Consider the following 21,974-nt stretch of genomic DNA (forward strand, 5'->3'; position numbering starts at 1 on the left):
TTTAGTTATTGCAAGGACCATCGCAAATAGAAGCAGTGTGACAACCGGAGCTAAAATAAAGCCTTTTGGGGGGAAAGGATTTGGGAATATGCAGTATGTTCTTTCATAGTAATGAAGCAATTACAGGAGAAAGTCTCTGTCAACGGTTTATTATTTAAAGACACAGATCTTAAAAAAAAAAATGTAATTAACAAAAGAACATTTACATTTTGTGGCTCCACAGTGACGGACACCATCCTTCACCAGGTGAACAAAACAACACAAAACTGTGTGACTATTCGCTTGTGTAAAACATCAGCACATTAAGAACTCATTTTGGTAACAATCTTCCTTAGAACACAGTCATCTAGAATATTAATAATCTATTTTTAAGACAGTTAAGACCACACAAGACAAGCTTCTGTGTGAACTTTGTACCTCAAGCGGGCCTCCTAAAGTCTGCCAGTCCCCCACTAAAGCCTCAACACACACAAGGTCATTGAACCAGTGAAACACAAGAATGACTTTAAAAAAATAAAAAAAAGATGGCAGAAGGATAGTCTCCCAAGTTTATGGGTTGTTTTTCCAGAATTTGCCATCCATTTTTTTACTTTTAATTAAGTACCCATACAAAGATTGTCCTCCATTTATCGGCACCTTACACACTATGATGTCAAACTAGATGGTCCCACCGACATGTGCAAAAAAAAAAAAAAAAAAACGTTTCACAGTGTCCCACTTTTTAGGGAGGGGGGTTAAATTCTGTCAGGTTTTCAGTATTTCATGATTCACACAAATCCTGGAAAGGGGAAATAAAAGATTGTCATTTATTAAAAAAAAAAAAAAAAGTAATAAAAGAGATGCCGTTTTGAGTGACATGATTGTAAATTAAGTAGTCAAGCAATATGCACTAGGTCTACAAAATGGCTTCTGGGGTCTGATGAGGTCATCAAATTTATACTATGGAATTTATGGAATTATCTGAATTGAGTTCTAGGGCAAATTACAGGGGCCAGAAGAAGACCCTTCTAATTAAGTTAGTGCATTTGAGAGACCCAGGAACCATTGGAATGGGCTTGATAGGAACCTTTAAATTCCAGGATTTATAAACACCAATAACTAAAAGTGCCCTGAACTTCAGGTGATAAAACATGCATTGTGTGTTTGGACTGTAGAAACTATTTAACCTGGAGCAAAGTTTTGGGTCCAAAAGAAGACACTGCTTGGGACGTTAGTACTTCTGAGAGGTCCACTAATCTTACCTGATTGGAAACACCTCGTTCCAGGAAAATATCCTGGAACTTTGAGGTGTAAATGTGATGTCTGTGTCCGCTATTGTGCTTTAAAAGACGAGCACTTTCCATCCGGCGTGCGCAAAGGCGCACCCGAAGAGGAGCCCGTCCACGGCCGTGTCCAGCAGCCAATCGAAAACCACCTCGCGGCTGCCTGAGCCGATGGTGACGCGCAGCTTCAGGCCGTTAGCGTCGTTGCTGACGTCGTCGCTAACGTGGTTGTTGTTGTTGAGCGGGACCACACCCACCACCTCCATGTCGAACGTCACCGCCGAACCCAGAGTGATCGTCGGAAGCTGATTGGTCATCTCCTTGCCGTTTACGTACACGGCACCTGACAAACAACACCTGATTAGTATTATTCAAGCAACTTTTTATTATTATTATTAGAACAGCTAGTTATGAACGCTTTTAAATGATGTATCGTTTTGAATTCAAATTGTAGAATTTGCTACCGTTGGTGGAGATGCAGACGGCCTGATCTCTCTGAAGCGAGCGGCAGCCTTTTTCTCCGTCCACGCACACGCCCAAACTGTCCCGGCGGTCTGGCTGACCGGTCGCCGAAATCCTTCAAGTGACAAAAACTTAGAAAAATGTATACGTGAGTGAACATGTGTGTGCGCATACTTGAAAGTGAGTGTGAGGCCACAGAAGTAGGTTGACGCCTTGGAGTAGAGTACCGGGCAGCTGGACGGGACAGAGTCGTTCCTCAAGGCGATGTTGCGTCTGCTGCTCACGATGTAACCCTCCGTGCCGGGACGCCACTCTACACACAGAAACACCCCCAACCAACAACACAATCGCACACTCAGGCTAAAAGAGCCACTCAAAGTACGAACAAAACAAAACCCCATAGCCAACCAAGAGGCGGTCCCGCCTGCACTCGTACCATGCGGCTCCATGGTGGTGTATCCGGTCTGGGCGACGCTCCAGGGGCTCCACTCGGTGCGACCCTCGCCGCGGGCACACACCCTGAACGCGTACTCTGTGTTGGGGTCCAGGGCCAACGCTAGGAAGTCTGTGTCGCGCCCCACGTAGGCGTCCTCGTATTGGCTCCCCCCGTTGCCCGGGCGTCGGTACTGCAGCCGATAATCTGCGGCGGCAAAATCCTCATCCACCTGAAACCGCCACGTGACCAAAACAACTTTTCAAATGGAATGCTCAAAGAAACCCCAGGCTTAAATCATCGTAATGACAAAAAAATGGCGGCACCATGTCGTACGGGAGCGCCCCCGTCCTGCTCACCTTACACCAGCGCACCAGGATGCTCCCTGGTCTCTCCTGCAGCTCCTCTATGAGGACGGGCGGGTGCGAGGCTACCGAGCCGTGGCGGCACACGCGCTCCCGCAGCAGAACCAGCAGGGAGTCGTCGAACTGAGCCGACACGCACGGGACGTCCACCAGGGCCGGAACCTCCGGCAGGCTGCAACACAATCACGCCGTTGCAACACTCAATTAAGGTTACAGCATCAGCTATTCCCGGTTCCACTTCATTTGTTGCTTTATTGCTTTCAACACAAGAGGCTGTAACTCATTCAAACCCAAAAACGCGAATATCACAAACATTTATTTTTTTATAGTTTTTTTTAAGCAAAAGCAAACAGAAGCCTTTGATGCAGCTTCTGGCATGAAGAGGTGGTTTAAAGTAATGGTAGTTATTACAAAAAACGGCCAGTAGGTGGTAGCAGAATATAAGAGATCAACCCGGGCCATGTTGCAACAAGCTCTTTTTGCCAGTGTTTTCAACAGGTTTGTTAATAATGATGAAACTTCGCTATATTCTAATGCTAATTGCTGCAAGATGGAAACAGATAGAAATACTTTTTTTCCTGATGAAAGAAGAGACTCTAATCTTTATTTTGGTAGGTTCCATGTTTTCATAGCAATTGGAATATTATCTTTCACACAGCTGCCATCCTGCTTCAGTTAGTCAGTTGCCCCTTTCACTGCCCATTTGTTGTGTGAAAATCCTGCTGATGCGGATTGGGGGAGGATTAAATTGACTCGCTAAGGTCCCAACTTCTTGGGTAACGTCAGAGACAGAACAGTCAGTGACAGGCACGAGCTTAAAGGAGAAGTCACAACCCTCGAAATCTGCACCGAAAGTTAACGGCTTCTTCCTTACGACAACCGGTGACAAACGTTTGTCGTAGCCTTTTGTGTTATCTGTGTTATCTCGTACAATCTTGCTAACTAACGAAACGTCCTTGGCGGAGGTGGTTCAGTCTGGGGTTGCAGCTATCGATATTTTTAGAATTGTTTATTAAGGTAATCTGAGAAAAAATAGTTTGCATTATTAAACAACAAAACCAATACAAATTGTGCAATTGAGGTGTGGGTAATATTTTTGTCCTCTTGTTGTTGCCATCAGTTGCAGCTCTAGTTAGGGCCACTGTACCTGTCCAACTGGATGTGCATGGCCTTCTTGGTGAAGCTCCCCAGTTTGTCTTCTTTCTCGCCGAGACCGCAGCGCAGAGCTGCTTCCCCTGCGGAGACAACGCCACCATTAAAACTAAAAAACGAACCCTTCGTCAGATGCCATTTATTTATTTACCTTCTCGAAGGAGCTCGTCGGCCTGGCCCACGCCGTACTCCACCAGGCTCTGGCAGTCATCCAGAGGCCTGATGCTGTCCGCCTCAATGGCGTCCACCTCGCCGAGCAGTGCGCTTAGTCGCTCCGACAGCAGCCGGGTGGCCGCCGCTTGCAGTTCGGCAAAATGCCTGCGGAGGGCGTCGCGGGCTTGGCTCGAGCTGCCCCGCACCTGGTAGAAGAAGACCAGTACCAGTTAGGCTTTTCATTCTTTTGTCCCTTGGGAGTGCCACAGGGTTCTGTCCTCAGACCACTTTGGATGCCAGTTTCTTTTTAGGACAAATGCAACTAAATTTCCACCCATAGGTAAGAGTTATGATACCCCAAAAGAACCTGCTTCTTCCTCTGAACAGGAAGAGAAAATTCCATTAAATGGCTTCCAACGATCCAGAACCGAGGCTGGTCTTAATAGCAAATGCAGTTTTTACAGGTGAAACACAAACGTTTACGCTCCCAATCTAAAAGACAACACCCGAGCAACAAGAAACACCAATCAGTCACATGTTTCAATACTGTGGGTGGATTCAAACAAAAGGTGCTCTGCCCTGAGACGTGTAAATACCATGAAAGCTGGAACTCTCAACATTTGTCATGTCTGTTATTCATCTTTTGATCTGAAACCCAAATGACAAAAGAATCGACCTTGCCGTTCCAATAGCTTGCAAATTTACAACCGATCATTAATTCTGGAATGCTGCATTAGTCAGCATGCTCATGAGATGCTAACGCTAATACTGCTGTATAGCCGTTTCTTGCTATAGGCCAAGGAGGCGGCTGCCTAGGGCCCCCAAGCCACCAGGGGGCCCCCAAGCTCTATGTCTACGTGTAGTCTTACTGGAGGACCACAAAAATGTCCTGTCTTTATTTGTCTCTAATATTTGTTTGTTGCATGCCTTTTATGCTTAAAAAAATAAACATAGGATATAAATAAAATAAACGGGTGATGATAAACAGTGGCTGGTGTTTTTGTGTCACACAGTTAGTGACGTAGAGCCTCTACGTCACGAACTGTGTGAGAATGATTGACAGCTACCCATCTACCTTACCCGTTAGCGAGAGTACTAAACAAAACAGACTGTAATGGCATTAAAAAAAGAAGTTATCTCAGCGGCGCGGAAAAACGGAAGAAAAAGAAAAACTGAAGAAGAAAAATGGTCAAAGGAGAAAGTTTGGCACTTGTTGGAGGCAAAAAGTTTTATTTTATTTTTAGCAAGTTTGTTTATTTATTTTGCTAGCCAGCTCGCTAGGCTCGGGCATTAATTTATAGACGTTAACCTTCCCGGCCAGCCCCGAGTTTAACTAGTATAATACGTAAATTATTGGAGAAAAAAAAAGTGACAAATTTGTAATTGGGTAAAAGCTTTAAAAACGACATCACAATTTTTTATATAAAAACAGGTTAATTTTAATATTCTGTATTACTGCAATATTACTGTAATTTAAAAAAATGGGAATATTCACTCATGGTCTATTTGCTTGATAACCTAAGGAGCTATTTTAAGTTAGTTTGTTTTCCTTGTTGCACTTTAAAATTGAGTTTGTTGTGTTTTATTTAGATTAAATATTTGTCTAAACACTTAAAAGCTGTTTTATTTATTAATGTAAAGATGACTGTCAACTTAAGATGTTTAACTAGTCTGTTTTGCTCATAAAGTGTGATGGATTGTGGCATCTTTGGAGACCATCTAAAGGGTTAGGAATCTCTTCATTGTAGTTTGGCAAAATAGGGACCCCCAAACAGCATCTTGCCTAGGGCCCCCATGAAGCTAGAAACGGACCTGTACTGCTCACACGGCCACAACTAGTGATGCTTATCAAGAAGCTGGCTGACTTTCAGTTCTTCTTTGCAGCGCACACAACAAGGCACGCATTGTGTGTGCGTGTGTTTGCGTGCAGGGAAAGTGACGGAGAGACACCAGGAAGTCGGCGGCGAGCTGTGATAAAGCCGAAGTGAGGACTTGCGAGAGTACAACACAATGGGGGAAACGGAGACGACGTCGCCGCCGCTTCCTGATGACGATGGTCGCCACGCGGACGACGAATGACGAGTTCCAAAAATATCAGCAAAGATGCGAGCGCGTGAGGCAACCCGGCTAAATGTTTTGGACTCCATGTTTGAGTCAAGGAGATGATTGTAAATATATGTGTATGCGCGTGTGTGATGTCACACATGTTATTTGGCTATGGCTAGCAAGCTAACTAGTTTAGTTATGTGTTTCATCATGTGAATGTGAAGTCGGGAGTAAGGGGAGTATCAGTGCTTTTTTTCCCCTTCGACTTATCGGACTACTGACGCCAGTGACGGACTGTCCGGCAATACTGATGGAATTCCCATCTTTGTCGGTTGTTCCTAAAATAGCGGTGACAAAGTGAGAACGGAAACAAAGGTAAAACAAAACGACGGGCCGATGATTACAGGTTGGTTCGGCTTGAAAAAAATGACGGATTGACGAGACGCCAATGAATGACGAACCATTAAAAATATGTAAAATCCCAACTTATGCTAATTACATTATGAGGTACAATATAAGATATATTATTACCTATTTACTAAACCATTCACTTAATTTAAAAGTTTTGTTAAGTTGACTATTTTTATTCATTTAACATATTTATTTATTGATGTTTTATTTATCTAATGATATTTCTTTAATGCATGTGTAACTTTATAAATAACATTTAATTAAAAAAAATATTTAATTGCATTTTTCATTATTAGTCTGGAAATAATTATAAAAAACTTTAGATGTACTTGTAATTGAATTCAATTAACAACTCAAAAAGTTTTTTGTTTTTTTTAATCCATTCATGCTTGATATTGTTTTTTTAGACAATTTTATTTCATCATTTGGAATGGTCCAACAAAATCGAAGGCAATTACAGGCAGCGGTGCTTGAAAGTTTGCATACCCTTGTGGTATGTAAACTTATGAGCACAACTTTAAATGCACAAAAGCTAAATGTCGCTTAATGACGCAAAAATGCTATGAATTGTCACCAAAATTCACATGCACATCTGGACTCATGTCAACTTCAGCCTCTGAAAATATCAAAACAATTGGCGCAGTATTTTGGATTTGAAGGGCATCAAGTCTTTTTCTCATAAGTTTGACATATCCCTGAGATATGTTAACTGTCGAGCGCAATTGCACATCCCCAGAAGCCCCCGGACAGTATTTAGGATGCATCCCTTCCAGCTGCTCTGACGCATCACACCCCATAGTTGCATGAACGCTCTGACATGCCGCAATATGTTAGCATCACATGACTACGTTCCCATCTTGTAGTAAGCGCGTGATCACGTGTCCCGTAAAAATAAACACAACAATAACACCAGAGAAAAAAGTTTGTTGACGGCGAGAATGTTTATGGGCCAGAGGGACGCGGACGCGACAGGAAGTGGACATATTGTTTACCGAGCGCTGGCGCTGTTCGGATCACTCAAGAACGCAACAGGAAGGAAGAGATACCGCCGCCTGGGAGCGGGGGGAACATTCCCCTGGGACCTTCTCTGTAAACTCAGGACTGAAAAGGGGTTAGGGTTTGACGTCAAGCTTAGGGTTTCAAGACAAGGCCTGGGGTTTAAGGTTTAAAATGTCTCTAATGGTCTTTTGTATTGAATTTAATTTCTGGGTTCCCGTTTTGCCACATATGCCAGGTGATGACGTCATGATGATGATGACGTCATGATGATGATGCTGAGAGCAAGCGCACCTGTTTTCGCGCCTGGTTGAGCCCACTGAGGCGCTGCTGCAGTTCACCGCGGAAGTTCTGCGCCGCCTCGATGCTCTCTTTGGCCTCCTGCAGCAGCACGTCCACCTCCACCGACATCCTTGCTACTCACCTGCTCGCTGACACGCGCGCGCACACACACACACATACAGGAAGTTAGCACACATAGCATGGCATATGGATTGCATAAACGTCACAAAGTAAAGACAATGTTTTCCATCAATCAATTCTGGCATGTCACATAAACACAATGTGGTATGAAGTGCTGCTTCTACAAATGAAAATGGATGAATCCTGTGTGACGTCATTGTTTATGTTTTGCGCGTTGCATCACAGGAAGAATCGGGAGCTGAGTGGCAAGAAACAATGGAGTTCGATGGTTTTGCACATTTGGAGGAGGATTAAGAGAAGCAAATGGTTCATTCTTGATATGCCATCAATTGTACGGCCCGTCGGGGGCCTGATAAAAAAGTTTGTTTTTTTATCGCATTCCCACCGAAATGGGCCGCGAAAAATGAAAGAATTGGCTGCGAGCCGGAAAGCTATAACTTGACGATCAAAGCCTGGATTCCAACTGATGCTGCCGTGTTTGCGAGGCTCACTTTATTGCCGGTAAGTACTTGTGACTATATATTTGTTATTTGGAGAGGATTTTAAAGAAATAATAAATGGAGTTTTTTGTGCATTATAAAATCCGCTGAGTCATATTGTTTTTCGGCCTTATTCGGGTGTTCCAAAGCCCGATCGACAACCACCCTGACTGGTTCCTCGTCTTGAAATGGGCTATCCTTGATCGCTAAACCTGAAGGCTAAAGAAAAAGACGTCCAGCGTTACGAACGGAGAATCAAAAGGCAACGAGTATCATTGTGTTATGGATTTCTATAAATGAGACCAAATATAATTTTTGTGCCTGGTTTTATACTTCAGTGTCCACATATTATTCATCTTATCCGAATAAATATTGCATATTATGCATCCGTGTTTTGATACCTGCCGACCTCACTTGTGTACGCAGTAGCTGTAGTTGTTAAGGCCTATCCTGACAGCTGCATTAACTCATTCACTACCATTGACGGCTACAAACGTCAAAAATTCATTTGAACTATTTCTATTAGTTTAAAAAAATGGTTTCCACTTTTGTTAACAAGAGTATGAAAACCTAGAATTTTTTTATTGTATTCTTTAGAACAGATATAAAATGTGTGATTAATCGCAAGTTAACTAGTGAAGTCATGCAATTAATTACAATTAAAAAATTGAATCGCCTGTTGCCCCAAATGTTTTATCTTTAAAAAAAAAAGAAAATAATTTATAGCAGTGAATGAGTTAAAGGTGCTACAATGCTAGTATGCTAATGCTACGTAACATGACTGCATGTTTGTCCAAGACTGGATTTGAAAAGAATTGTGTAAGCTCTGATAGTCAGTTGTTAACCAGAGACCAGATGCCATTTCTCAATTCTCACATCACAGGACAAGTGACACTGTACTAAAGACACTGCATTCTCAAAAATGAATAAAGAATAAAGTGTGGTGCTTGTTGAAATAATACCCCCATGGAACGAATGATTGTTGAGTGTGTTGGGGGGGTGTTTTAAGTGACATACTTCCACAAACTTAACTGTAATGCGATAGACCCTCCTTCCCTTTGGCACCACAAAGAACACTTCAATGAAGAATAATTACCCAGCTTTGGACAGGACTTTGTATTAAATAAGAGCAAATATCCCCAACGCAGATATGTGGCCAGGAAACAGGTGAGTCGGACCAAATTTGGTCATCATCCCACGTCTCATACATTAAGCTTCTACATGAACCTCCTCCGCCCTTCGCCCGCTAACTTTCTTCATCTACGCTGTGTCTATACAGACAGCCATGTTTTCTGCCACTCGACCATCGCGCATGGGCTAAAAAATGTCAACAGAGGATCCTCCTATTACTAGCCTGATCTCTATCTTCCAATTAAAAATTGTGCTGATCTCATATCCAATGCGCTGCAACGTTGCCCTCTACTGGCATCTGTTCATCACTGCAGTTGCGTAGAAGCTTGGATTTCAGAGACGAGCTGGTGAGACCCTCTTCCCATGCCTAAACAACGCAAAATGTATTTGGCGAACATTCGTTTAACGGTTGGATTTCAGTTGACTAATATAAACACCTTATAACACCTGGGAGCTTTTCAAATGTGGAAAAAAATGCCACGTGTCTATTAAAATAATTGTGTCACTTGTTATTGAAAATATTTTTGTTGCGGTTCTTTGATGTTACACTTACAAGTTCAGGAGGTTCGAACGTGACATAAAACCTGTTGGCTGTCATTCTCGTTTAACTACTAGTGTGTTATTGTGACCGTCTTTTGTGGGTCTTCCGTCGCGGTCGGGCGCATTTCCTCAGCCCGGTCGAAAGAGGAAGTCTCGAAAAGCTTCGGCGCGCTTTACGCTGAACTGCAAGCAATGACACATTTGCAGTCCCCTCAAAAAAATCCACTGATTAAAAAGCAAATGAATACACAATGGCGACAAACATTTTTGCGTGTGTTGTTTACACACTGCTGCCCATTCACGTGCATTTTAATATGCAGGCATGCAAGGGCCGAACAATAGCCCCGCACTTGCTCTCACGCCTCTCATGTTCCACCAACTGTCCAGCCTTTTATTATGACTTCTTTTTTTTCTCTTCGCCCAGCAAATAAGAAGCCTGAAGTCATTAATTCTCATGTGTGTAATCCTTCTTGTTGGGGAAGAAAACACACAGCTGCAGGATGAAAAATGTCTTACAACACGGGTGTGGTTGCAGCAATGAACTCCGTCTCAGCTTTAATTTGAGGATAAAGTGCTTCTTTTTTTTTAGGGTGTATTTAGGTCAGTGTGCATGTGAACAAGTCCTGCTGGTCCGGGCCCTAGTAACTGACTGACTGCAGTGTAGATGTGACATGTCATAACAAGACAGATTCCACATCAGGAAACCCTGCAAGATATAATGTGAGGGCATTAAAATAGACATTATACTTAGTGATAGGGTGGGTTCATGTTCCAGTGATAAATGCCACACGTGCTCTGACAAAGAGCAAAGTTATGGAAGGCACCCGAGCAGCAAAACCACATAATTATCATCGACCAGAAGACATGTCGCCACTTGTTGCAACATCTTCCGTATTTCTTGTGCTAGTTGTCATCCAATTACGCCACCCGCACCATGCACACACTCATGATACATACTTAATAGCTTATTTATAGCTATCATAAAAATGAGAAGTGAAGCTTTTCTAAATATATCACACGTTTTGTTAACATCGGCTCTCGTGGAATGCAAGACTGGTAATAATAAAATGTTATAACTTAATAGCTCATTATAGCTAGTAATGGTTAATAGAGGATCTGCTAACATCGACTTTATTTTATTGCCAGAAAATAAACGTTATCTGACGCCTAAGGAGCCAAACTCAGTTGCACAATTTCAAATGTTTTACCTTTGCTCGAGAGTCAAGTCTCTACAATAACTCATACAATAAAGAAATTATGGTTTTCCAAATCAACCGGAGTTTCTGCTCAAGTCGGCTCTCGTGCTATACCGAAAAAAAACGTCGCTATTAATAAAAGTCAACTTTTTAGAGAAGCGTCGGTCATCTAACAGAAGGTGACAGGACAACGAGCCAAAAAGTTGCAGCTGTATCGCGAACTAGGAACAATGGAGAGTTCTGTGAGGCTCATCTCTGGTTTCGGTTACGAATTTGGCAATGATTGATACATATCAATCATATTTTAGTAGTTTCTCGTTGACAAACACCAACGAGACGGCTGAAAAAAGTTGCGGCTAAGTTAGCTAGTGGCCAAAAAGACAATGAAATAATACTCTAAGCGAGAGAGATCGCGCTCGATATTCGCAACAAGGAAGCGAGAGCAGCAAAAACAGTGTCAAACACGTTCCTCGTAACGTCCACGTACCTTTTTAATGTTTTCTGGCCTTCATCTCGTCGCCGACGTCCAGATTGCGCGCAACGTAGCCTGACCACAGCGAGACGCTCGCTCGCTTCAGTATCGAGTCTCGACTTCAACTTGAACGCAAAAATCCACAAATGGCACATGTGTGGGCCTTTAAGCACGGCGGGCCAATCGCACACAAGCACATTTTGATTGACGTGCAACTCAACCAATAGGAGGCTTCTCTGTCGTCCCCTTCGCATCCCCTGATCATCTGACGCTATGTGCGTGTGCGCCTGTTTGTGCGTGCGTGCGTGTGCCCGCCCGCGTATAGACCTTTTGCACGTGCCGTCACAGCCCTCATGGGAACGCCCCCTACGGGAAGCTGGACGACAAAAGAGCCACTTGCCTGTATTGTAACCATTGAATCTCATACAGCGTAAAGTCCTTTATCTAATCGATTATCTTATAAAATGGTCATATCTTGCTGTGCGGTCGGTTGTACAGACAGACAAAGGAGTAAATCAAATGTTGCTTTTTATCGCACACCTACTAATGAAGACAAAAGACGTCCATTGATAGCAGCATTCAACGGAAAGGACTGGCAGCCCACAAAGTATTCACGGATTTGCAGCGATCATTTTTTGCGAGCTTAGTAGATAAATGTTCATACATTTTACTAGTAAACGTAAACTCTAACAAAGATTGTAACAGAGGTGTCGAAGTGCGTGGTCAAATCACATTAACGAGCCAGATAGTTAGCGTCCACTCCAACTTCACAAACACACAGATTAGTTTTAAAATGTACCTTCTTCAAAACTATTAAGTGCATTTAACTGTTTAATAATAAGGGATTTCGTCTTTGTGCTTGGAGTTTTTCACTCTGCAGCCGGAGTCATATTCATGAAATGACTGCATAGCTTGCCACTACGACAGTCAACAGAAGGTAAGGGGCTGTTTTCAAACTAGCCATCTCCAACTTAAGTAAATATTGCGCTCTATCAGTCCCGACAAAATATGCAACTTCGACTGACAGGCGACCTTCGGTTGAAGTAAGTAGATTCCATGGCTCGATGGGCAATAATAACTTTTAATTTGTAAAATAACAGTCGCTAAGTTACTAAGTCGCTCCGGGTCACGTCCACTTCCATTCAACAATCATTTCGTTCCGCCGTCCGTCATAAGGCAATCACGTAATCACGCGGCGTCGGTGCAAATGGTCAATAGCGAGAAAAAGTTGGCTTGACGTTCGATGTTTGATATTCACTCCTACGGTAGGAGTCCTACCGTCTTATTTAGGGACCCTCTACAAATTACATTCTCCAGGGTGACGTACTGTGTCATCAAATCACCATAAAGGTTCTATATATTTTTATATTCTGACTGCTGTAGTAACTGACAATGATAAACAACTACCTACTAAGGCTCCAATATTGATCATATCTCTCATTATAGACAAGTTGGGGACATTCAAGGGACTAAAAAGACCATAAATTATTAAAAATATTCAACAAAAACACATTTTGTCATTCTGATTGCTGTAGTATATAGCAATGGTATGCAACTAACTACTCAAGCTCCAATATTCAACATATCTTTCAATATGGACTATTTGAGACCAGTTAAGGGACAAAAGTGTTCCAAAATATTCGCCAAAAATCAACAAAAAACTATTTTCTCATTTTGATTGCTGTAGTAAATAGCAATGGTATGCAACTAACCACTACAGCTCCAATATTTATCATATCTTTCAATATGGACTATTTGAGGACATATGAGGGACAAAAATGTTCCAAAATATTCACCAAAAATCAACAAAAACACATTTTGTCATTCTGATTGCTGTAGTAAATAGCAATGGTACGCAACAAACTACTACAGCTCCAATATTTATCATATATTTCATTATGGACACGTTTGGGACATTTAAGGGGCTAAAAGAACCATAAATGATCAAAAATATTCACCAAAAATCAACAAAAACAAATGTTCTCATTCTGATTGCTGTAGTAGCTTGCCATGGCAAGCAAAGAACCACTACAGCTCCAATATTTATCATATCTTTCAATATGGACTATTTGAGGACATTTAAGGGACAAAAATGTTCCAAAATATTCACCAAAAATCAACAAAAACACATTTTCTCATTTTGATTGCTGTAGTAGACAACAATGGTATGGAACTACTACAGCTCCAATATTTATCATATCTTTTATTATAGACAAGTTTGGGACATTTAAGGGACTAAAAGGACCATAAACATAACCTTTTTGGTGATTTGATGATACGTCACCCTGGAGAATGTAATTTGTAGACGGTTCCTAACCACTTTTTCTCGCTCTCGCGTATGCGCGCGTCAGTCAACGCGTGTCCAATCTGGAGCGTGGCATAGATGCTTTGAGACTTTTACAGCCCTTTAATAAGATGACCTTACATTCAGTAAACTAACACCGTTTTCCTTTGAACCCACTGAAAGTTGATGAATGAATGCGTAAATCTACGCGTAAACCTGACAAGTCTGAAAAGTATCAAAAAAGAACGTCACATTGCGTCAGTCGTCGTTTGCTTCTTTCTTTGTGTTTGGGACGTTATTATTATTATTTTTATATAGATTACTTAACACAGGCATTACACCTCTAATGTGTTTTCGCTATTAATACAGTTATTAAAATGATTACAATGGAATTAGTTTATCATGAAACAAAACAAGGACAAGCTGGGTGGTGTGGACATATGTTGCCATCTCGTGGTCGCCAATGGCTATTAAACGTTAATGCGCCATACTTGTTTGTTTTAATTGAACAAAAATGGAATAACAAACAACAATATATGCATTTGACAATTCAAACCAAGTCGAGCATCTCCGTATAAAGAGCCATGCAGCATGTATAGCAATGCTCCATACTTGCCGCTGAATTAGTGTTTTAGTCATGTTTAGCACGATTTGAGAATTCCCTTTTGTGCTGCACGAATGCGAATTTTCAACACTTACTAAGTAGATAATACTCAAGAAAGTCAATAAAACGAAACAAAAAAACAATTAGTCCATAACTAAAATTCGTGCCGTGATTAATTTGATTGCACGTTGCTTGCTCATTGTTCTTTACCGTTGTTACATTAGGCCATACTTCACTGTCTTTACAGTGAAGAAACCTAAAACGTTGATAGCTGTAGTAAGGGAAGGCATGAGGGCAGCTGGTGGAAAAGGATGATGCGATGTGGAGAACCATAAAGACCATTTGTTCAATGACATCTCTATTGGGTGACAAAACTGTCAGTAAAAAGTTCTTAAAAAAAAAAGGTCGTCAGTAAAAAGTTCTTTAAATAAAAAAGGTCCTCTTTTGTATCGTGCTAAGTGACGTCGACCTTGATGCTGATACTTTCAGTACTCGTGTCAGTGTGTCCCGCGCAGAAAGGACACAGCTGTTCCACTCAAATAACAGACAGGCGCACTGTCGCGCGCACACACTATCAGATTAACGCAGGATTGGCCACTTGACTGAGGAGGAGGCGCGTTGTGCACAGACTACGAGGCAATCTTTCACTTTGGCAGCCCATAGCAGTTGCTGTTAGTATCATCTAACGGATGACGTCACTAGTTTAGCAGCGTGATTTCCGGTATGTGCATGAAACGTATACGTGTGACGTAGTTGACCGGGCCATGCGCGCATCTTGAGCGCACCAAGCAGCGAGGAGAGGACCTTCCAGTCTGGGCATGCGGAGGCGGGTACTGCGGGAGGCCGCCAAGCGCTTCCCCTGGCTGGCCAACGTGACGCTGTACGGCGGCCTGTTCGCCGGAGGTGACCTGGTGCACCAGACGCTGGCCCACAAGCAGCACCTGGACTGGACGCACACGCGCAACGTGGCCGTGGTGGCGGTCACCTTCCACGGCAACTTCAACTACTTCTGGATGAGGGCGCTGGAGCGACGTTTCCCCGGCAAGTCGACCGGGATGCTCTTCCGAAAGCTGCTGCTGGACCAGAGCTTCGCCTCCCCGCTGGCCACCAGTGTCTTCTACACGGGTGAGTGCATGGGGAAAAGCTTTCTTTCCTACCTTCCTTCCTTCCTTCCTTCCTTCCTTCCTTCCTTCCTTCCTTCCTTCCTTCCTTCCTTCCTTCCTTCCTTCCTTCCTTCCTTCCTTCTTGTTACCTAAAAGATGTTGGTTAATTAAAGGCCAAAATTGGCTTAGTGGCATTACCCGGAAGTCTCTAAAAATTCAGCTCCTGAAACTAGTTTCCCTAAACAACATAAATTTGCCTATGAGGCCCTCACAAAGGTCTCAAGGAGCTATATATACCAGAAAAGACACAGGTTGCCATTTTTGGTTTAAAATGTGATCACTTGCCACAAAACTAGTTTTAACTTACCCTTTTGTTGAAATAAATTTAGCCCCTAAGGCCAGTTTCACTTAACGCAACAAGAAATTTGGTTGACAAGGCTGTCATGAGTAGACTGTAGACCCACAAAAAAAGTTAGAAAAGCCTGAAAAGACACAGGAAATCTGACATTTGGTTTGAAATTTAATGACATGCCAGAATGGAACTCCAAATTACTCAGCTCTTGAATTGATGAAAATGCAGCCCCCTATAGCCAGTAGCCTATAACCAGAAAGATACAGGAAGTCGATTTTTTTTGTACAGGGTTATTTTTGCAATTTACAGCAGTCCTTTAAAAGGTTTGCAGTTATTACCTTATTTTATTCATGTACGTGACACAGCGGGGTGTCTGTCACTAATGACAATTTTTAGTTTCCGTCAGCATGTGTAGGCAGAGCATAGCAGCAATGTTTGATGACTCATTCCAAAACATGAAGCTCTAGCATTATATCATTTGCTGAAGTAGAACTCCTGTAGACCGACAAAAAGTCTGCCCATTTCCTGGGGTCTTTCAAACTGGACTACTACAAGATGTAAGGTCCGATTGATATCAAATTTGAGCATCAGCCTCGAATGCAGTTTGATTTAGCGACATGAAATTTGGTATGAATGTCTATCATGAGTAGACGCACAAAAATGTCTTGGATTTGTCTTTTGTCCTTCAGGAGTGAGCTTCTTGGAGGGCAAGGAGGACATTTTTGAAGACTGGCGAGATAAATTCTTCAACACGTGGAAGGTGAGTGACGGTGGGGGAGGTCACCTTCTTTCCTTGTCGCCAGTGGGATTAACCCAGATTACACACAACGCCTGTGTGTAGTATCTGCGGAAGCGAGGCCCCTTGACTTTGCTTACAGGTGGAAATCAGTCCAGAATCGGATTTACATACAGTGTATGTTTGTACGTGATCATGAAGAAATGTGTGTCTGTTTCCTCCCCCAGACTGGACTCATGTACTGGCCTTTCATGCAGGTAAACATTATGATTCATTATTCCTGTTCCATTCTTTGAACTCTACAACTCACTTCCACTTTTCTGTTTGTATCAACGGGAATGCACCCGCAAAGAATGTGTGCATATGTATTTATAAATGACCTCAGCAGCGGTCACATGCCGTACACGACTGACAGCACAACTCGAGTCATACTTGTTAAATGACTGTAGTCTGTTGTTGGTGAATAAAAATAACACACATGCACTGGTCGTTTATAAATAACTGTATAAATCACGATAATAAAGCTGTTTAATATCTGTATGTTAATTTTCAATGATAAAAATATTAATTAATGGTAATATAATATCCAGTTGTTTTAAAACAATTGTAAACATGGATTATTGTTAAATGTCTGTGTGTTGTTAATTCATGATGTTAATAACATTCCCAAATTGTTAAATAATTGATTGCTCATTAATAATTATAATATGCACTACCAGTTGGTCATTGGCAGTGAGTTAATTTGTAATGACAGTAACCTAAACTAGTAGTTGTTAAATGATGATATGATCATAAGTCAATGAATATGCACTAGGATTTGTTAAATCACTATGTTCATTAATAGTGGTAAATTATATACACATACTAGTCGTTATTAAATTAATGTATGGTTATACACTAGTCATCGTTAAATGACAGTATAATAATTAATAGTGCTAATAAACATACACTAGTAATGGTTAAGTGATTATATGTTCTTAGGTAGTGTTAAGCATGTATTAGTAGTTATAAAATGATAATTTAAATTGAAAATAACAAACATACCCTGTCATTGTTAAATGACAGCACTGTCCCATTTAATAATCTTAATTAACATGTCCTGTTTTTGTTTTTTCATGACTCTACTAGTTGTTAAATGACACTATTTTGCTACTTAGTACGTAAGTAGAGTTATATAACTATATATTAATTTCTAATGATAACCATTACTGAAAATCTTCATTAACGGTATCTTGGCAATTAATTCAGTTACAACCAGAAAACACATTTTTCATATGATAGTATGTTTATTGTTGATATGTCATTGTTCACTACTACCGCACTAGCAGTATCCTTCCATTGCTTAACGACTCTTGGTAATCTTGGAACTATTATATGTGTTATCTCCTAAATGTTATTTTTGATAGTTTCTTGTTGTAACATTGTGGCTCAAAATACCGGAGACAAATTCCTTGTGTGTTCTTACATATTTGGAGCGAATGTGAGTCTTTGTAAAGCACTTTGTGCACCATAAAGTGTAGATAAAAAAAAGCACTATATAAATGCTCACATCTCCATTTACCATTTACTTGGTCAATAAAGATTATTCAGATCCTGATTTTGATGTGTTATTGATAAAAAAAAAAAGATGCAATAGTAGTTGTTAAATGATAGAATGTTGCTATTTAGTAATAACTATGTATATGTTGTTAAATGCTAATGCTAATTGTAAGGTGTGTGTGTGTTGTCAGTTCCTGAACTTTGCACTACTGCCTCTGCACATGCGCACGGCCTTCATGGGCTGCTGCGCCTTCCTTTGGGCCACCTTCCTCTGCTTCTCTCGCCAGGATGGCGACGGCACGGTCGGCGTGGCGCTTGCCTTTATCATGGACCCCCGCAAGACCTTGGAAGAAATGCGCCAGGCCCGCCTGGCCAGGAAACAGGAACGACAGACCGACAAGGGCAACTAGTCACGTGATGCTGTTGAATACGAACAACTTAAGACATCATAAACCAGGAGCACCTGCTGGGCCCAAAGCCATGACCATGTACAGTGGCTCCATACACACCCGGGTATATATGAAATGTATGCCAACGCAACAGGTGGCGCTATTGCCCCAGAACTACAAAACTGAGCCAATCAGAAAAAATGGCAGAGAAAGACCAGTTGCTAAAATGGTAAGCAGGCTAAGCAATTAGTGTGTGTCTTTGTACCAAGAAAATGCACACACAAACTTTAAGGTCACATTTAACAAATAATGAAATAATATTCAAAAATTATTAATTATTTGAATTTCAATTAAATGACCTATTGCCGGTATTTTGTTCACTGTATACTGTATATCAAATCAGTTATTTTTACTGATAGTCATTATTTTATCAATTACAGTAAATAAATAAAAAATTAAATGCAAAATTAAGTTTTTCATATTTTCATTTTATTATAGAAATTAAATTAACCAAATTATTTAAGAAAATGTATTAAAAATGTCAAATGTTTCTGTAAAATTGTTTATTGTAGTCACTTAATTGTATCGTGCAATACAAGTAACCCATTTATTTAGGTAAGTGAATACATCAAGTTAAAAAAATTAAATACATATATTTTAATTAACTCGTTTGTGGAGGAAAAAGCAGCTCAATTTATGCAAGAGTTGTGAAATATTTGTTGCATTAATTTAGCGGCTTTTCCTAAAAAATGATTAATGAAAATGCATTTATTCTTTTTTATTTTATTTTGTTTTTTAATCAATGTATTGCTTTAAACCAAGAGTAGAGGACGCTGGCACCTTGAGAGCCACAGTCCTGCCTGTCTCCTTCCACCAACACACCTGATTCGATGAAAAGGATCATTATTAGGCTTCTACAGAGCTTGTCAATGAGCTGACAATTTGAGTCAGCTGTGTTGGCGGAGGGAGACATGGAAAACAGGCGGGACAGTGGCTCTTCATGACCAGGGTTCCCTACCCCTGCTTTAAACACTTGTCTCATTGATTCATTCTAAATAATAACAAAAACATCTAGATATGCATTTAAGATTGGTTTTCCCTTATATTAATATTTCAAATGATTGTAAATGAGCTGACCCATCTGTCCCTTAAAAAAAAAAGCCTGCCACTGTGTTAGGCTGACAAAAGAAGTCAGGATTTAACAGCAACAACAATAAATGTGATAATACTGTAATAAATTGTAGCAATTAGAGTAATGAGGATGCCAGTTTAATGTTTAATATTTTTTTAACCAATACTTTTGAGTTTATTTTCATAGGAGCATAAAGATTTAACAGGGGTCCACTTCAACCCACCACACAGTGCAGCTCCTCAAACTCAACTTTAAGGGCGGGGTCATTCTTCTTGATGCCATTTTGTGCCTTCTTATGTCGACGCATTGCAGCGTTTGTGTTGACTTTGTTTTCTACCTCTGCGACAAACACGCTGGTTTAGGCGTCTAGTCAAGACAATGCGGCTGGTGTTTTGGCAACAAAATAAATGGGATTTCATTTACAATGGCGGCACAAAAGACCCTTGGGAGGGAACCTGGAATTCTCATTTCGAAGCCATTAAAATGGCATAATGCTGTGTTCATTCATCAGCGTGTTCATCCTGTCATACTTGAAATCCACAATAGGTGAATGGAGGCAACTGGACTCTTGTTGCCATCAGCCAAGATACCTCATCATGTACTGTACTGGAGATCAATACATAGTACTGTAGGTCTGTGTTTTTTTATTAATAAGTGTAAGCACGTGCAAGCAAATGACAACTATGCACTCAAGAGCAAGACCATCCAGTCTTGATTCAAGTGGAATGTCAAGTCTTATGATAAGGGAGAATTTTACACATTGTTTGTTTTTGTGTCCAAAATACAATAAACTATAACGGCAACTTTGTTTTATTGCTTGAGCGTCGTCACTCATTCATAGTGACGTTAAATTGTCTTATCAAACAATAATTACTCAAATGGAATGCAGATTGAGACACGGCTATTCTGTGCCAGATGCAAAGAAGGTCTAATCTGTCCAAACCAAAATGGTTCCTACTCTTTTACTGTCTGGTCTGACCCTACACGGGGGTGGCTCTGTCATAACTGGTTTTGATTAGTAAGTGTGCAAAGGCCCAGATAGATTGGAAGAGCCAGGAAAAAGGTCACTAGCTCAAGTAACTTGTCTACTAACGTATGTGTCAAAGAAGCCTAACCGAACCGCCCGGATGCCACCCAGGAAGATTCTTAATAATTTAGCATTTCTAAATAGAAACACTTCTGTCACTTTAATTACCTACAATTTTATGGTTGATGTCCAGGTTAATTATACTATATTTAGTAACTTATTTAATGCAGTTTTGGTATTCTGAGAAATTATAGGTTCTAGGGCGAAGGACCCTAACCCGACAGCGACGATATCAGAATGAATGTCGTTTAAAATCTGTACGTACTCATAAAATAGGAAGTCAACCCAAAACAAATTCTTGACCATAATATGTTCTATACAGCCCCACCAGTCTACGTTATTCTGGTTAATATTGTGTTCCAGCCGTTTTTATCCATCTCAGGGGGCGGCCATTTTGCCACTTGCGGTCACATGAAAATGACATCACAACTCAGCTTCAGAAAACAGGTGAGCTGATATATGTTGTTGCATGAGCCCTGAGAAACAGTGATGTCATCTTCAGTCGACAGAAAGTGGCAAAAACCCATTAACATTCGACTATTCCACCTCTGGGGTAGTATACTAGGATGCCAATCATGCCATCCAGGAAGGGAAAGCAACGTTGAGACAATAAATCAAGGGATACAACGAGTCAGATAGGCATCAAGGACAGAGTTGGAGTGTGAACCAGCTTTTTGTGAAGTGATGGTACATGCGTGTGGATTAACTAGGATCAGATCGGTCGCCTTAATCCCTCTCAAAAGGACACAATTGACCCTGCTGACAGTGAAATCATCCAATCGGAGGCCAGGAAGGCATAAAATGTAACCAAATTTCATTTATTAACATATGATTTGGTTTACACTTGTGTATTGCACAAAATACACAAGCAAGATAAAAAAAAAATTATTTTTCATTTTTTTAATTGTGTTTTCCTTTTGTAGCTAGCTACAAAACACCGAGGGACATTTCCTATATTTACCTCCACCAAATCAATCATATTCCTTAAATATATGATTTCTTTATTTTTTCCCCCCCGATAGAACTCGAAGGCATCACTCCCACTAATCCATCAAAACGTCTAGACTGTGAAGATTATGCAGATACGTCCCTTTTGTATCACTCATATGATTGGCTGTCTCGACAAAGACCACGCCTAATATAACTTGACAGACAACTGTAGCGGCTAATAGGAAGCGGAAAATAAGCCGGACACGTAACTTGTGATTGGTGAACGATTCCGGACAA

General features: G+C 41.0%; 2 protein-coding genes across 5 annotated transcripts; one reads left to right on the forward strand and one right to left on the reverse strand.

Moving 5' to 3' along the window:
• Positions 1-133: 133 nt before the first annotated feature.
• Positions 134-11,703, reverse strand: crlf3 (cytokine receptor-like factor 3). Its single transcript, XM_086090859.1, has 9 exons — positions 11,537-11,703; positions 7,575-7,711; positions 3,826-4,033; positions 3,670-3,757; positions 2,517-2,694; positions 2,161-2,389; positions 1,899-2,037; positions 1,727-1,839; positions 134-1,605 (listed from the first exon to the last, which is right to left on the reverse strand). Exons 2-9 carry the CDS (start codon positions 7,689-7,691, stop codon positions 1,322-1,324), a joined length of 1,356 nt encoding a protein of 451 aa, XP_085946985.1. The 5' UTR covers positions 7,692-7,711; positions 11,537-11,703; the 3' UTR covers positions 134-1,321.
• Positions 11,704-11,927: 224 nt separating this feature from the next.
• Positions 11,928-20,436, forward strand: LOC147181627 (mpv17-like protein). 4 transcript variants are annotated; one of them, XM_086059236.1, is made up of 6 exons: positions 11,928-12,128; positions 12,387-12,458; positions 15,163-15,534; positions 16,554-16,624; positions 16,828-16,857; positions 18,331-20,436. In XM_086059236.1, the coding sequence occupies exons 3-6, from the start codon at positions 15,228-15,230 to the stop codon at positions 18,547-18,549; spliced, it is 627 nt and encodes a 208-aa protein (XP_085915362.1). In that variant the 5' UTR covers positions 11,928-12,128; positions 12,387-12,458; positions 15,163-15,227; the 3' UTR covers positions 18,550-20,436. The 4 variants fall into 4 exon arrangements, with proteins under 4 accessions (XP_085915362.1, XP_085915344.1, XP_085915370.1 ...); XM_086059218.1 differs by having other exon boundaries at positions 11,928-12,458; XM_086059227.1 differs by lacking the exons at positions 11,928-12,128; positions 12,387-12,458 and adding an exon at positions 13,489-15,080.
• Positions 20,437-21,974: the final 1,538 nt, after the last annotated feature.

This window comes from Leptonotus elevatus, chromosome 1 (assembly GCF_054856555.1).
Source record: "Leptonotus elevatus isolate MCC_2025b chromosome 1, RoL_Lele_1.0, whole genome shotgun sequence".
Classification (NCBI taxonomy): domain Eukaryota; kingdom Metazoa; phylum Chordata; class Actinopteri; order Syngnathiformes; family Syngnathidae; genus Leptonotus; species Leptonotus elevatus.

Bases quoted from the DNA above. Each gene is read 5' to 3' on its own strand.
- crlf3 (XM_086090859.1), bottom strand. From the start codon at position 7,691: ATGTCGGTGGAGGTGGACGTGCTGCTGCAGGAGGCCAAAGAGAGCATC. The intron at 3,758-3,825 runs GTAAATAAATAA...TTGTCTCCGCAG, and splicing joins CGACGAGCTCCTTCGAGAAG to GGGAAGCAGCTCTGCGCTGC. The intron at 1,606-1,726 runs GTAGCAAATTCT...GTTGTTTGTCAG, and splicing joins CGTCTGCATCTCCACCAACG to GTGCCGTGTACGTAAACGGC.
- LOC147181627 (XM_086059218.1), top strand. From the start codon at position 15,228: ATGCGGAGGCGGGTACTGCGGGAGGCCGCCAAGCGCTTCCCCTGGCTG. The intron at 16,625-16,827 runs GTGAGTGACGGT...TTCCTCCCCCAG, and splicing joins AATTCTTCAACACGTGGAAG to ACTGGACTCATGTACTGGCC. The intron at 16,858-18,330 runs GTAAACATTATG...GTGTGTTGTCAG, and splicing joins TGTACTGGCCTTTCATGCAG to TTCCTGAACTTTGCACTACT.